Genomic DNA, 17,334 nt, shown 5'->3' on the forward strand with positions numbered 1-17,334 from the left:
AGTGACCTTTTAAACCTTGCCATAGCCTTATTTCTGGTGTTCTTTCTCATTCAACATTTTTAAATGAATAGATTAAAATGACAAGATTGTGATCAACTATTCTCCATACAAATTATACAAAAACATGTACGTGCTGATGACTGCAGCCTTAGATACATTCTAAGAGAAGCTTCAGATGATAGCAAATCTGTAGCTTTCTCTTACTACTGGTTTTAAGACTGAACTAACATATTAACCAGCTCCTGGAAAGTCATATGTTAAACTCTTTATCGCCACTGTGGATGACACCAAGGTTGGCCAGACGGTTAACAGTGAGGTTGAGTGTCTTAGGCTACAGGAAGATATAGACGGGATGGTCAAATGGGCAGATAAGTGGCAGATGGAATTTAACCCTGAAAAGTGTGAGGTGATACACTTTGGAAGGAGTAATTTGACAAGGAAGCATTCAATGAACGGCATGACACTAGGACGTTCTGAGGAACAAGGGGCCCTTGGCGTGTGTGTCCACCGATCCCTGAAGGCGGCGGGGCATGTTAGTGGGGTGATGAAAAAGGCATATGGGACACTTACTTGCCTTTATCAATCGAGGCATAGATTACAAAAGTAGGGAGGTCATGTTGGAGTTGTTTAGAACGTTGGTGAGGCCACAGCTGGAGTACTGTGTGCAGTTCTGGTCACCACATTATAGGAAGGGTGTGATTGCACTGGAGTGGGTGCAGAGGAGATTCACCAGGATATTGTCTGGGATGAAACATTTAAGTTATGAAGAGAGGTTGGATAGACTTGGGTTATTTTCATTGGAGCAGAGAAGACTGAGGGGCAATCTGATCGCGGTGTACAAGATTATAAAGGGCATGGACAGAGCGGATAGGGAGCAGCTGTTCCTCTTAGTTGAAGGGTCAGTCACAAGGGGACATAAGTTCAAGGTGAGGAGCAGGAGGTTTGGGCGGGGGGGGAGGGGAATGTGAGGAAAAACCTTTTTACCCAGACAGTGGTGACGGTCTGGAATGCACTGCCTGGCAGGATGGTGGAGGCGGGTTGCCTCAACCCTTTAAAAAGTACCTGGATGAGCAGTTGGCACGTTATAACATTCAAGGCCATGGGCCAAGTGCTGGTAAATGGAGTTAGGTAGGTTTCTCATGTGTCAGTGCAAACTCAATGGGCTGAAGGGCCTCTTCTACACTGTGTGATTCTGTGACTACTGGCAAAACGGAATTGGATGTGGTTAAGGGGTTCATCTACACTGAATGTTTACTATGCAAGGATCGATAAAAAATTAATGGCTCACATACAGAATGCAAGGAATGCCTTTTGGACGACTGCCCACACACGCTTTGAACTAGCAGATTATCAAGATTTTCACTAAACTGCTGATTTAAAATGCGGGCATTCTTACATGATAATCCTAATCTGGTTATTAACTGACGTACCTACATATGCCATCTCTACAGGTGTCAATGGAAATGTCTGCTGAATATCAGAAACCTTAAGTGCTGGGAGGCTGGATGCATCCTGAGGTGTGCTCTGTGCAGCAATTAGTTCCAGCCCTGAGGAAATAGAATGACTTGTGTAATAATTCAATATGCACATAGAGGATGAGCAGTAATATATTTACAAACATCAGCTCTGCAAAATAGGAAAACAAAGTGGCATTTAACTATAATAATAATCACAAACTATACTGATGGAACATTTAAAGCGCGGTTTTATAATAGCACTGTCTTTAAGACTACTGCTACATCCTTTATTCCTTACACTGTGGAACATATATTTTTTAAAACCCTGCCGATATATTACCTGCCAATCTGTCAGTAGTTCTTAATGGGAAACAAGTTTTCTTTTTAAGAAGTATTTTCTATATAAGTAACATAGCAGGTCCCGACCTAGAAAATAATAGCTGAGGTTGCACTGCAACTGTATAAAACACTTATCAGGCCATAGCTAAAGTATTGCATTTAGTTCGGGTCATGGCGCTACAGGAAGGATGTGATTATACCAGAGAGTGTACACAGGAGATTTATGAGGGTGTTGCAAGGCATGGAGGATTTCAGCTATCAGGAAAGATTGGACAGGCTGGGGTTGCTTTCTTTGGAACAGAGGAGGCTGAGATGAGAGTTAGTCGAGATGTTCAAGATTACAAGGGGCCTGCATAGAGTGAATAGGAAAGACCTATTTTTTTTTTAAGAAGAGAAGCCAATAATTGGTGGAAGGATTAAAGGGAAATTGAAGAGGATTTTTTTCTTAAACACGTAGGATGGAGGAGTCTGGAACTCGGCCTGAAAAAGTAGTAGAGGCAGAAATTGTCAATCACGTTTAAAAAATACTTGGATATGTAATTGAAATAACCTACAAAGCTGCAGAAAAGAGCTGGAAAATGGTATTAGGATGGATAGATCTTTTTGGCTGACACAGATAAGGTGGGTCAAGCAGCCTCCTCCTTCGTCATAAATTTGCTATGTTTCTGTATTTTCTATGTGTCACTTCAATCTCCAGCAGCACTACAATTAAACACAGATTTTGATCATTTTCCTCAAAGCAGTACATTAACTGGGAATTGTTGATGGATTAAAACAATGCTATGGTTAGCAGTAGAAAACACTTGGAGCACCTGATGCGCTTCTGCAGCAGCCCATGCCAACGCCCTAAGGGCAATCCAAAAAATGAATTCAACCCTAAAATCCGGAATGCTTCTAGCTTTGTCACGAATAATCTGCTATGCACACAATTATTTAAAGTTTTTTTTTTCTCCAGAGTCTTCCCCCTAATGGCCTGGTGGATAAAGGGACAACTGGTAAACTGCTTAACCCTACAGACTGGTAGATACCATGTTTGACTGCTGGTATGCTCCCAGCGCTGATCATCAGTGACTCCTGCTGAAAAGTGCATATGCAGGTATATGAGCTGAAAACACAACTACAGTGCCCTCCCTTCAAGATGAAACATGGCTGACACAAAGACTAGATAGAGCAGCACAAAGATTGGCCACTTGAATGAGATACAATGGGGTTCTTGGTGCCATAGAACACAATTCCGTTACAAGTAAACACTTGCAGGGCCAGAAGGAAGAAAGTGATGAAAAAAAGGGTAAAGTTTCATTCAATGAAATTAAAATATGATCTTTAAAAGCAAACTATGAATGTAAGGATTTGGCAACATTATCCTGGCCAAAAAAATAATGCACCTTTTTTATAAATCTCTTTCTTTTCTTCCATTGAAAGAGAATTGATCTTCTCTTGTAGCTTTCCTTTCTCAATTTTAGCTTGATTTTCCAAATAACCTTCATCTGGACTCATCGACAAAGCCAGCTGGTGTGGGTTGTCCTGTAATGCAATAAACATCACATATTATGATTACAATAACTTTGGCATTAAGTCAAAAAAAGTCTCGAGAAATATATGGCTTTTGTTTCAAAATGCAGTTTCACAATGAGATGGTGACCTGCTTTAAAAATAATACAAACTGATGGCTTACATCCAAGGATGCTAATGGAATCCAGGGGAAAAAAACAAGTCAGGGCTTAAACACTAATTTTTTTTTTCCAAACTGAGAGGAAAACTGTACCAGGGAACTCAAGGGTGTCAAATTCCCTCTTTTAAAATAGGAGGTAGGGGAAGAACCAGGAAATTCTGAATCAGGGTGAAATTTCTAAGCAATTTCAGAAATATTATCAGTATAGATATCAAAATCAGTTGGTGGATTAAGCTAGGCCAACTTGACAGCAGTCTTTGAAGATAAAGGTAATGCTTGCATGTGGTTTAAATCTTACTACACAAGAAACCGTTTGGTAGTGTAGTGTCTATGGCACTGGATTCAGCAATTTGGAGATCACAAATTCAAATACTATTAGGTTAAGTTGTGAAAAGTAATTCAATACATCTGGCCATTTGTGGATTGGCCACAAATAAAAGTTACCATTGAAGCTGCTAGCTTTGTCATAAAACAAAAAGTCTAGTTTACTAACAACCTTCAGCGAAGAGAACCTGCTACTCCTATCTTGACTGGTCTATATGTGACTCCAGCATCATACAGTATGTTTGACTGTGAAGTGGCTAAGCAACCATAAGTTGTAGAAACAGTCACCTCAAAAGGAGGCCACCATTGCCTTTTCAAGGCAATAAATGCAGCCTTTGCTAGTGTCATCCACTTTCTCGAATAAAAATATCGATATCCTGTCGATTGCGTGCACACGACGAGCGCAAAATTCAGGCTATAATGTTTAGCCTGCAAATAAAAACATGTACTCAACTCACAAGCAACAATTTTTCTAGTTTACATAAGTGGTCTTCACTATTGAAAAACTAGCTGAGCACAACACTTGAGGTGAACCGAATACACAGCTGAAATTGAAATAGGTTAACAGCTGTAGCCAAAGATCCCAAATCAGCTCGCAGCAATTCCTATGCATTTACCTTGAAATACTGCTTGACTTTATCTTGTAAGAAGTGTGGGTCATCTTTCAGTGCTTGTCTAAACCTAGCCACTTTTTCACTGATCTGCAGCATCTCTACAGGATCACCATCATGATTCCAATTTGCAGCAACATGCTAGATACCAGAAACACACAAAGCAGAAAAATCAAGATCAACTGTTAAGGGAAAACTTTTAATTATTGGCAACTTAAATTAGAATGAAGTCAGATCTATAAAAACAGACACTGTTTCAATCAAAAAAACTCAAGCAATTATATAACTCTAAATGAGATATTTTGTTATCCAGTAAGACAATTTAACTTTCAAAACTGAAGATTAGTCATTGAGGTTTGTGCTTCCGCCCTATGTTTATACTCAATCTACCCAAGTACTGCAGGAGTTTGTGATTTACTTGCGCAGCATAATCCAGATCAGTTTATCTTGCATGCCTTACCTGCTATAATTCATATTACTGCTTTGTAATTATTGCATAAGGAAATGTATTTTAGATCTATAAATAGAATGGATAAGCAATGGACCCCGACCCCACCGCCCATTTAATAAAAATATTCCCTCTTGCTTTTTTAGTACAAAAACATACCATTTTCCTGGGTATCAAATATTCTAGTAGATTTAGGAACAGTACCTCACTGGCTCGAGGAAGTGTCTAAAATGGCAGATGAAAATAATCTGATAATGTTGTATGTCATTACTTCCAGCAACACTTGATAAAGAACCATATGGATGGCTATTAGCAAAGGAGTTGGATCTCGGGAGTTATATCATAGTTCTTGTGTTGGATAAGCAGCTGATTGAAATTATGACTCTGCAGTAAGATATTTGGGAAAAAGTGTTCCAGCCAGGCCCCAATGCCTATACATTTACTCATGGAGAAGTTTGACAAGGTGGGAGTTCCTCTTCCACTCGGGCAGTGAGTGAGTGCAAGACAAGTTAAACAAACATGGCAAAAGGTGGCATATGTGTTCTGTCAGTGTTAGGGTTTTTCTCCATCTCCTCATCAAAACCCCTAAGCTTTGAACACCTCCACTGAATCTTCCCTTAGTCTTCTTTTCTCAAAGAACAATCCCAAATTCTTCAGTTTCTCCACATAACTGAATTCCCTCATCCCTCATACCAATCTGGTAAATCTCCACTACACTCACTCTAATGCCTTGACATCCTTTCTTAAGTGTGCAGCCCAGAATTGGACATGATTAAGTTCTAACTAGTGAACAGATAACTTCCTCGCTTTTGCATTCTGTGGCCATTTGTGAGGAACAAATTTAATGGCAGGGCTCATTTTAAATTGTACAATGGGTTTCCCAGCCACAGTCAGCAAGACTGACAGTCTAACTGGCTGTTAAATGGGAAAGCAACCAGGTGGCAAAGCAAAGGCAAATCTGAATTTGGGGCATCGAGACAGTGGGGAGGGTGGTGTCAATTATATGTAGGTAAGTTTCCTGTCATCTGTCAATTTGAAATTATGTCCAAGTGCAGGACATTAATGCATATGCCTCACAAGCAGCGCTGTACATCCAGAGGAATCATAGAATTACATCCCTTCAGCTGCCAGGTTTCCTGAAAAGCCTGAAAGAGCTAAAGCCAAAGTCTAAGTTCAATTAGAGGTATCATCAAATTATGTTAGTGAACAACCCACCTTCCAAAAGTGTCCCCCAACCTGTCTCCATTAAAACCAAGAGTGGTCAGTTTGGTCATGTTTCTTTTAGCCTTTCACATGGCATGGGGGTTAGAAGGACCCCTATATCTCTATTTATTAAGTCAAGGATCCCATATGCTTTTAAAAAAAAAACAGCTTTATCAACTTGTCTTGCCATCTTGTGCGTATGTGTTCCTGCACTACCTTTAAAATTGTACAATTTATTTTCCACTATCTTTTTTCATCTCCCCTTGCAAAATACATAATTTCACACTTTCCTGCATCTTCCATGTGTCTGCCCATTTCATTTATGTCCTTCTGAAGTTTGTTACTGTCCTTCTCATTGTTTATTACATTTCCAAGCTTGTCATTTGTGAATGTTGAAATTATGCCCTGTATACAAATCTTGGTCAATAATATATACTAGAGAGCAGTAGTCCCAGTACCAATCCTTGGGGGACATCACTTTATACTTATCCCCAGTCTGAAAAATGTTTACTGATAATTTGCTTTTGTTTCAGTCAATTTTTATCTCTCAGCCAATTTTTGTATACACATTGCCGCTGAACATCATGTATAGCTGAAAAATTAATTCCAACCGCTCTAAAATGTTGTCTTTGAACACCTCCCAATAAACAGATTTGGGTTGCACTGAGCACCACTGAACAGCATACTATGGATTAGTTTGATTATAGCACCATCTTGTGGGTACGTTGACTGGAAATATTCTCAATACATTGTAAGCATTATAGCACCATCTTGTGGTACATTGACTGGAAATATTCTCAATACATTGTAAGCATTATAGCACCATCTTGTGGTACATTGACTGGAAATATTCTCAATACATTGTAAGCAGTAGTGTGGCAATGTCTGGTAAGAACGCCATCCTGTGGCTGAAGTAAACAAGAAAACTTACTGATGCCAACGCAAGCCCAAAATGAGTGCTCTGGTGTTTCAACTGAATTTCAATCTTGTGAAGGAGTGCTTCTATCCTCTCTTCTTCAAAACCATTCCTTTCATTTAACAAAAAAGAGAAATTTCTCTGAAGAAAGAATGGATTTTAATCATGTGCAAATCAAACAAATCTTTATAATAATAATTTATGTTTCTGACAAGTATGTCAAATCTATATGACAAACTATCAATATCCAGTGATTGTCAAACAGACTGCTGCTTTTTCCTCATTCATTTATGCCTAGAAATTCAGTCGTGCTGGTCTACCATTGCGTTCGAGCTGCAGGAAACAGTCACTGAGTCGAGTGCACCTAATATTGGGCTCGAGCCTGCTTAGTATATGAAAAGATGTAATAAATACATATTTCATTATACATTGGTAAGTATGATTTTCGCACCCCAATTTTCAGGCTTTCTTTGGCAGCACACCTGATGGCAAATTTCCATCTAAAACGTGTGACCCAGACAGGAGGAAGTGCAGAAGACCGATTAACTATTCTTCCAAGTGTCTGTCCTCTAGCGAAAAAGCCAATGCCCTCTCCTCAGCAATATCCCACAGCAGGGAAATTGAGATCTCGGAGACTGGAAAGGAACCCAAACGTGTGGTATCTCTGCACAATTACATGCTCTAACTCCATCATGCTGTGTTACTGTAATGAAACCATTAACTCTAAGTTTATATAATAGGTTACATACTCAATTACTTCGTCTACTATTTTGGCGATGATCTGTTTCACAACTTTAACATCTTGTTCTGCGATGCCCTGCAGCCCCACACTGAAGCAAGCCTCTCTTGTGCTGCCATCATATCTGGAAAACAACACATTTACTATACGTGACCAGAAGCCAAAAAACCCAGGTGATATTTTATTTGGCAATCTCTTCTGAAATTAAACTTTACCTCTATTCCACAAGTGTTTCATATCAAATTATCTTATTACTTATAATCTTATATGCCATAGATCATGATGTATAAGATGACCCCTGAAGCCTCAAAGAAGCCTTCCAAAAACAGGGTTCGACTTATACACTGAATATAAAATGTGAGTGTGCCATAGTTGGCTGCCATCTTGAACCGTGGCAAAATAACAATGGTAATTCAACTTAAAGCAATGTGACATATTTTATTGAATAAATTAATTCTACAAGGATCCCTTTAACCACAATCAAAATGTTATAAAAACTATCAAATTCATTGTCTTCCACATCTGAAGCAAAGAGTTCATTGAGTTCATTTAGAGTCACTTAGTGACATAGGAGACAGTAGTGTAGTGGTAATGGCACTGGGCTAATAATCCAGAGGCCCAGGCTAATGCTCTGGGACATGGGTTCATCCCACCATTATAGCTGGTGAAATATGAATTCAATTAATAAATCTGCAATATAAAGCTAGTCTCCATTACTGTGACCATAAAATTGTCATCAATTGTCGTAAAAATTCATCTGGCTCACTGACGTCCTTTTTTGTATCCTTTAGGGAAGGAAATTTACTGTCCTTATCTGGTCTGGCCTACATGTGACCCCAGGCCCACATCAAGGTGGTTGACTTAACTTCCCTCTGAAATGGCCTAGTAAACCATTCAGTTCAAGGGCAATTAGGAATGGGCAACAAATGCTGGCCTTATCAGCAACACCCACAACCTATGAGAGAATAAATAGAGAACTTTGGATATGGCATCATCATAAGGATCCTACTCTGGGTCAGGGACACCACTTTCAGCTTCAGAATCATCATTCCACAGCAAATCATCTTCCTCTCCATCCAATGAAGTGGATATTATGTACTTTTTGAATGCTCTGATAGTTTGTGCATTAATAGCATTCTGCAATTCGCTGACAAAACATGAAGCAGGGCAGAGTTCAGAGCTAGCGATAGTTTTAAGTAATTTATATTTCTATTTCTGCATGTTAGGAGTAAGCTACAGCTTTAAGTTTAATTTTTTTTGATTGTGTCTGTTAAAAAGGTGAAACCTGGGTCTAGTTTCATTTCATTTTTCACTCTGAGATGAAGCCAGCAAGTCTGAGGCCCTGTTTGTATATGTGCATTTTTAATGAGGTTTTATGACTCTTGAAGTGAAGAGCTGTGTTACTAAGGGGGTTATTAGTTTAGGGAAGTTAAAATAAACACAAGGTAGAGAAAAAAAAAACTGTTGCCTAGCAACAGGGGTCCAGAGGGAGACCCAGAGAGTCAGGGAGAAACAAAAAGCAGTTTTAGTTCAGTTGGTATTTGGATTCACAGGGTGAAGACAGAACGGTGTCAGAACAAAGAAGAAAGGTCCCAAAACCAGGCTACGGGACAGAAAGGTGGTCCCAAGATGACCTTCTAGTCAAAGGAAATGAACAAGAATCTGGAAAAGTTCCTGTTAAGTGAATTTAACAGTGAGCAGCAGAGCAAAAGGCTCAAACTTGAAAGCAGAGCTGCAGGGAACAGGCTTGGAATAAAGTGGGCTTGCAAGAAGCCAGAAGACCCAAGGAGACAGCCAAAGGTTCGGACTCCTTACTATGGGCCTGTGAAGCAGTGGTTCTGTTGGCATGGCTGAGTATCTGAGAGAGCACATGGAAGGTGAAGCTTGAATACATATGACGATCCAGGAGAGAAGAACATCGAAAAGAGAGGTCGAAACCCTGGAGATAGATCCTTGTTGAAGACATCCACAAGAAAGTTTTGTTTGGGAGGAGATTCCAAGGTGAGTTCTTCAACAGTGGAGATTGTGAACCCTTTTGTGAAAGACAGAGTTAAAGTGTGACCGGTTGGCTCACAGTATGATGAGCATCTGGGGGTGCTGATGAGAGATCCATGGCATCTGTCACTTGATCTTGGAATGCGGTGTGTCTCCAACCATAGGTCACCTATTGGTTTACATGAGCTGTATACTTATTGTGAACATTAGAGTGCAAGATAGATTTTATATCTTGTGTTACCCTTGAAAAATCTGTTCACATCTGTAAAGGTATGGTTGTGGATGAAGCAGTAGTGTCATATAGTTCATCTTTTTCTTTTTTAATAAATGTTTTATTCATTTGTAAAACAATGAATAAAAATGAAAATAAATAAAAATGAAAGTAAGTGGATAAAAAATAAAAATAGTATTGAGAAAAGGGGACAATCCTCCAACCTCACCTCTTTTTATCCCTTTTTTCAATATTAATTTTTATTTTTTATCCACTTATTCTTATTTTCATTTTTATTCATTGTTTTATCCCCCTCTTTTATCCTATTTTCAATCTTTTTTCCCCACCACTGTCCCCGCCCCCACCCCACAAGAGCCATCTGTCACTCGTTCATGTTTGTTTTTTCCCCAGAGTCCTGCTTTCATCACATTCTGCTTTCTTACCTGAACGCCACCATCAGCACCTCATTTAGCCAGTACCATTACCATTAACACCACTTTGGCCCTTTGTTCATGACATCTTTGTCAATCTCTCCTTTGCCCCTACCTATCGCTGGCCTTCTACCCAGCTTCACCTGCTCCACCCCACCTTAAACAGTATAAATTTCATCACAATTTTACTTCTCTTTAGCTCTGAAGAAGAGTCATACAGACTTAAAACGGTAGCTGTGTTTTTCTTTCCACAAATGCTGTTGGACCTACTGAGCTTTTCCAGCATTTTCTGTTTTTGTTACACTGACTAACTGTTGCTCTGAAAGCTTTGCTGGACTCTAAGTTTGATTTGGTCCCCTTAAGTGCATATATACTCATTGCATTTCTGATGACAACGTAGCCATTCTGACAGTTTGAGGACCCATTCCAGTATACACTTCTCAAGATCAGGCCAGTGAAGGGTCCTGGTTTTCATGCCGCATTTGATCTTGGATGTCATCTTCAAAGCAGATCCCTTCTTCCATTCTCGCACCAGCTTCTCACTAACACTGAAATGCTTCACTATAGCACACTTATTGAAGAGTTAGCAAATATGACAGCTTTTAGGTTGAAACCAGTTTCGTATTTCAATCCTTTTGCTGGAGGGCCCCTTTCTGTTTAACATTCGCCACGTGCCCTCTGCTCTGTGTGGCCATGTTTTAAATACCCAGTTCAGCCACTTTCATCAGCTTGATCCCATATACTGACATACTAGGTGGGTAAAATATGCATTTGAGGTGAAAAATTGAGGCCAACTCCCAATGTAAGTATACCATTTCTTAGCAGAAAAGGAAGGGTTGATTTGTATGCCAAATATAGGCCTAAACATGAAAGTTGGCGGTGAAAAAAAATCCGACTGACTTATTTAGCAGGACCTACAGTACTCTTACTTAAGATTATAATTAATCTTAATTCTATTTATTAAAATAATGTTTTAGTTTAAAATCAAAAACAACAAAAAATACATCAAAGCTAATCACTTACCCAACAACAGGAGCAAAGTCAGTGCCAATCTGGGCATCAATCAAAGCTTTGTAAAAAGGAGAATTGGGTCCCGATACCAGCAGAGATGACAAAAGATTCAGTGTGAATGCTTCAAAGCTATCGGTGATGCTATAGGAAGACATTTCAGTAAAACATACATTTGGAATAATCCTCAAACATTCTTCAGCCACATGAAAATGATGTTCTTAATATATTACTTTTCAGTGCCATAGAACTACTTAATTTAATAGGCTTCACTGACTGCTAACACCTTCAGCTGAATCAGGTCATGGATTCTAGCCCCACTCCAGAGACTTCAGCACATAATCCAGACAGTAACTTCAATAAGTATTGATGGTGCACTGCAGTGATAGTTTAATCTCACATCCAAAAGAAAGCACCCAAGGCTCTGTCTAATCTCCCAGATGGGTATAAAACTTCTCGTGGCACTATTCAAAGATGAGCAGGTGAGGTCTCCTAGCAATATTTCTTCTTTAGCCATCACAAATACATGTTTTTTTCTAATCTCATTGCTGTTTGTTCGATCATATTGCATGTAAATTGGCTACCATTTTTGGCTACATTACAGAAAAGTATCCATGGTGCTGATTAGAAGTAGCACAATACACAACAGGTGTGAAAGATTAAGTGCACAAACGTCAATATATCTTAAATAAAATACACTCAAAATACATCTGCAAATTCATGAAGTGCAGTAAAAGCAAAGGGAATTGACTAAGTTAGGTTTTAAATGGGGAAAAAACAGCAACATGAATTATGGACATTGCTCACATCATATGAATGTAGGAATGGAAAAAGGCTATGCAGTCCCCTCCATAGCAAGTAAAAAGGAATTCGGAACATCTCAGGCTATTGTGATGAAAATTAGTATATAAATTACAGCCAGGATGTTTGGAAGAACTCTTAAGCCATTTTCCAGATCAGACAAGAGCTAAGAGATACATACAAGCGTATTCCAATTATTTTAAAATAGGATATAAACAATTCTTTGTAACAGTTTCTCATGAATTACTGCAAGTTTGACAAATAATTTTATTACTTCCAGTAAGTTCGCTGATCATATTCGACAGGAAATTAAATGAATTTGAACTTTGAATTGCAAAACTTCTTTAGAGAAAGGAGATTGATTAAAATCAATGAAATTGTACATAAATCATAAAAATAGCTGCAGAATACAAGTCTTCTTTCAATACTTTGAGTAATGCTACTGAAAATGCAGAATGAATTTATGGAATGCTCTAAATGCTCTGCACAATTTAATGTAATTAGAGGAGAGACTTAAGTCCCAGTATCATGTGGCAAAGGAAAAAGAGTTAATACATTAGGGTCAATGTCATAAATGGATTAGGATAATAGGACATTTAATATAATGCATAGTTTTAGACCGATCAAGAAAGAAATAGGAATAGAATTATAAATATGCTTACTCGCCCAATAAGAAGCTCACACTGTAGGTGGTTTGTTTGGTGGGATCAGGAGCCATTGAGTCAGGCCCACAAGTAACATGACACTCCCTCTAGAAAAAAAACCCACAAAAATCAAAATATTATATTGCATATTTATTAAAAAAGGAGATATTTATCACTTTGGTAAGGTTGATAATCTATTTCCATCATTGGTATAAGTAGTACCCAATGAAAATTTACAGCTTCCTTCATTATGTTACAAACCACACACCATCCTTGGAAAGTTAAAGAGGACGGGCAAGGCAATGCCACAGAGTAGTGATACGGATAATGATAACCAGACGGTGAACAGGAAGAGACAGAGCGTGCAAACATAAGAGTGCAGCTGCAAATAATGTCAGAATAGGGAAAATTGATAAAAGACGTAATTAAAATTTCTTCATCTGAATGCATGCAGCATTCATAACAAGGTGGATGAACTGATAGCACAGAAAAATAAATGAATATATGATATGAACCATTACAGAGAGTGATTGTAAGATGACCAAGGCTGGGACCTGAATATTCAAAGGTATTTGACATTTTGGATGGACAGGAAGAAAGGAAAAGGAGGCGCTCTATTAATAAAAGGGTGAGATGAGCATAGTAGCGAAAAAAATGATCTTGGTTCAGAAGATCACGATGTCAAATTAGTTTGGATGGGGATAAGAAATAGCAAAGGAAAGAAGTCACTGGTGACAACAATTTATAGGCTCTCTAACAGCGGTTACAAAGTAGGACAGAGCATAAATCAAGAAATAAGTATGGCTTGTAAGAAGTTACTGCAATAACTGTGGGTGATTTTAATCTATATATAGATAGGACAAATCCAATTTGCAAAGATAGCCTGAAGGATGAGTGTATTTATGACAGTTTCTTAGAACAGCGCCATTCTGGAACCAACCAGGGAGCAGGCTATTACAGACCCAATAATGTGTAATGAGACAATGTTAATTAGTGACCACATAATCAAGGATTCTCTAAGCAAGAGTGATCATAACTTGGCAGAATTTCACATTCAATTTGAGGGTAAGAAATGCAGGTCTAAAACTAGTGTCTTAAAATTAAATAAAGGCAATTACAAGGATATGAAGACAGAGTTAGCTAAATTGGACAGGAAAAATAGGTTAAAAGGTGAGAGGGTAGAGAAGCAGTGGCAGACATTTAAGAAAATATTTCACACCTCTCAACAAAGATTTATTCCACTGAGAAAAACAGACACCATGAGAAGGATGCAACATCATTGGCCAACTAATGAAGTTAAATATGGTATCAAATTGAAAGATAAGGCATAAAGTGCTGCAAATATTAGTGGTAGGCCAGAAGATTGGGAAAGCATTAGAAACCATGAAAGAATTACTAGAAAAATAAGAAGGGAGAAATCAGAACATGGGAGAAAACTAGCAAGAAATATAAAAACAAACAGTCAAAGCTTCCACAAGTATATAAAAAGGAAAACAGTAGCTAAAGTGAGCATTGCTCCATTAGAGGGTGAGACTGGGGGATTAATAATTAGAAACAAGGAAATGTCAGACATTTTGAACAAGTATTTTGTAACTGCCTTCACAGTAGAAGACTCAAATAGTATCCCAATAACAGTAGAAAATCAAGAGGCAAAAGAGAGGGAGGAACTTAAAACAATCACTACAGAAAAAGTACTGGGAAAACTAATGTAAGTAGAGGCTGATACTTGCATCCTAGGGCCTTAAAAAAAGTGGCTGTAAATTGGTTATAATCTTCCAAAATTCCCCAGATTCTGGAAAGGTCCCAGTGGTTTGAAAAACTGCAAATGTAACACCTTTATTCAAGGAGCAAGACAGAAAGTGGAAAACAATAGGCCAGTTAGCTTAACATCTGTCATTGGGAAAATGCTAGAATCTATTATTAAAGGACGTAGTAGCAGGATATTTAGAAAATCATAATACAATCATGAAAAGTCAACATGGTTTTGTGTAAGGGAAATCTTATTTGACAAATATATTAGAGTTCCTTGAGAACGACAATCAGGGTTACAATACAAGAGTCCATGGTATTTTCTCAGAATAGATGATTGGTTAACCATTAGTCAACAGAGGGTCAGGATAATAGGCTGATTTTCAGGTTGGCAAGCTGTAACTAGTGGATCAGTGCTGGGACCTCTAATTCTGTTGAAGGGTCATGAGGACTCGAAACGTCAACTTTTTTCTTCTCCGCCGATGCTGCCAGACCTGTTGAGTTTTTCCAGGTAATTCTGTTTTTGTTTTGGATTTCCAGCATCCGCAATTTTTTTGTTTTTATAAAGGATTTGCATTTAGTTTTATACTGTAATATCTGTCTCAGGATCCATTTCAAATCTTTCCATTTAAATAATAATCTGCTTTTCTGTTCTTCCTGCCAAAATAGTCATCTTACATTTTCTCTTACATTATAATCCATCTGCTAATTTTTTGCCCACTTACTTAACCTATCTATATCCTTTTGCAGAATTAATATAGATTGTAAATAGTTCAGGTCCCAGCACTGATCCACTAGTTACAGCTTGCCAACCTGAAAATCAGCCTATTACCCTGACCCTCTGTTGACTAATGGTTAACCAATCATCTATTCTGAGAATATACCATGGACTCTTGTATTGTAACATTTTATGTGGCGCCTTACCAAATCCTCTTAGAAATCCAAATACACTACATCTACTGGTTTCCCTTTTATCCACCCTGATTGTCATTCTCAAGGAACTCTAATATATTTGTCAAATAAGATTTCCCTTACACAAAACCATGTTGACTTTTCATGATTGTATTATGATTTTCTAAATATCCTGCTACTAAGTCCTTTAATAATAGATTCTAGCATTTTCCCAATGGCAGATGTTAAGCTAACTGGCCTATTGTTTTCCACTTTCTGTCTCCCTCCTTGAATCTAGTTCTGTTGAAGGGTCATGAGGACTCGAAACGTCAACTCTTTTCTTCTCCGCCGATGCTGCCAGACCTGCTGAGTTTTTCCAGGTAATTCTGTTTTTCTTTTGGATTTCCAGCATCCGCAGTTTTTTTGTTTTTACCTGTGTTTAATTGACTGCCACTGCTCTTCAAAAAATGCCTTCCTTGAACAAGTTTTGTTCATCTCTGCGACAAGATTTCCTTGCCTTGCTCACCTTCATTGCTTTCCATCAGTTATGCAAATCCTTTGCTTGATGGTTGGTTTATTTACTGTCTAGAATATTACTTATGCCTGCCTCCTACCTACTAACATGCAGTGTCCCAAGTCTTCATTTCTATTCCCTTCAAAATAATGCATTAATCAATCAATGCCCTCACCTGTGCATCCTGAACATTGATAATACAATTAACATACCATTAACAAGAGAAACTTCAGAATGCTGTGGTACAAAGAGATTAGGGTGTCCTTGTACATGAATCACAACGTTAGCATGCAGATAAGATACAGCAAGTAATTAGGAAGACAAATAGAATCTTGGCCATTGTTGAAAGACAATCAAGTATAAAGATGCACTGCAGGAACTCACCAAGGCTCCTTATATAGCACTTTCCAAACCAAAGAATGCTAGCATGGAGAAGGATGAAGGTGGCAGACATATAGAGCAGAATTTTCCCATTGGCATGTGGGGGCGGGACCCGCACATCCGCACGGAAAATGACATGCGGTGACATCGGGCAAGTGTCCCAATGTCACTGTGCGCCATCGCGATAGTTTGTTGGGCAGGCGAGCAATGATATCCACTGCGTGCCCACCATTAATTAACGGGCTACTTAAGGCCATTGACTCACCAACCAATGCTGATTTTACAGTGTCCATGCAATCTTTGGGTCGGCGCATGGGCGCAATGGGCAGGCGGGTGGGACACATTTGTATAAAGCTCATACACGGGCAGGATATGAGGGTGCACTGGGGTTGCAAGTGTGCTCTCTCAAATACTGATTTTTCAAAGTTATTGAAACTTCCCTGTGTGATCTGCAATACTTCAAAACACATACCAATTGCTTTGTCTGGACTCTTAACCTTCAGGTCAACACTGCAGTGAGGAATTTCTTTTGGGCCTGCAGGTTTCAGGAAGCCTTCCGTTAGCCTGAGAATGGGAGCCGAACTGTCCACTGGAGGTACCTCCTCTGAGGAGGGAGGGCTAGAAGGGGGAGGAGGCCAGGAGTGCACATTCAGCCTCCAGGGGAGCCACCTTTTGGAGGACAGGTGCAGACTCAAGGGGCGCAGGGCCAAGAGGTAGATCAAGGCGGAAGGGGCCGCAGAAGATGCCACTATCCTGCTGCCGGGGTATACAGGCAGAGAAGCAGCTACCTCAATATCTCTGAGGTGCAGTGCTGAAGGAGGCTCCGTCTTTCAAGGGAGACAGTCAACTATATTTGTCAGATGATAGGGCCTGAGGTCTCCACTGCTTGTGTGGGTGCACACCCCAGGCCAGTGGCTCTAAAGGTCACAGCTGCCCTCAACTTCTATGCCTCTGGTTCCTTCCAGGGGTCAGCAGGCGATCTTTGTGATGTCTCCCAATC

General features: G+C 39.2%; 1 protein-coding gene across 1 annotated transcript in view; it reads right to left on the bottom strand.

The window, feature by feature from the left end:
- pitrm1 (pitrilysin metallopeptidase 1) overlaps positions 1 to 17,334 on the bottom strand; it is a 70,196-nt gene that overhangs the window by 31,559 nt on the left and 21,303 nt on the right. The window contains exons 9-15 of the mRNA XM_041184732.1: positions 12,818 to 12,906; positions 11,370 to 11,498; positions 7,720 to 7,833; positions 6,986 to 7,082; positions 4,410 to 4,544; positions 3,182 to 3,320; positions 1,431 to 1,547 (exon numbers count right to left, since the gene is read on the bottom strand). Of these exons, the coding sequence (XP_041040666.1) occupies positions 1,431 to 1,547; positions 3,182 to 3,320; positions 4,410 to 4,544; positions 6,986 to 7,082; positions 7,720 to 7,833; positions 11,370 to 11,498; positions 12,818 to 12,906 (820 nt within the window). The remainder of the gene's footprint in view (positions 1 to 1,430; positions 1,548 to 3,181; positions 3,321 to 4,409; positions 4,545 to 6,985; positions 7,083 to 7,719; positions 7,834 to 11,369; positions 11,499 to 12,817; positions 12,907 to 17,334) is intronic.

The sequence above is a fragment of the Carcharodon carcharias genome, chromosome 3 (genome assembly GCF_017639515.1).
Source record: "Carcharodon carcharias isolate sCarCar2 chromosome 3, sCarCar2.pri, whole genome shotgun sequence".
Classification (NCBI taxonomy): domain Eukaryota; kingdom Metazoa; phylum Chordata; class Chondrichthyes; order Lamniformes; family Lamnidae; genus Carcharodon; species Carcharodon carcharias.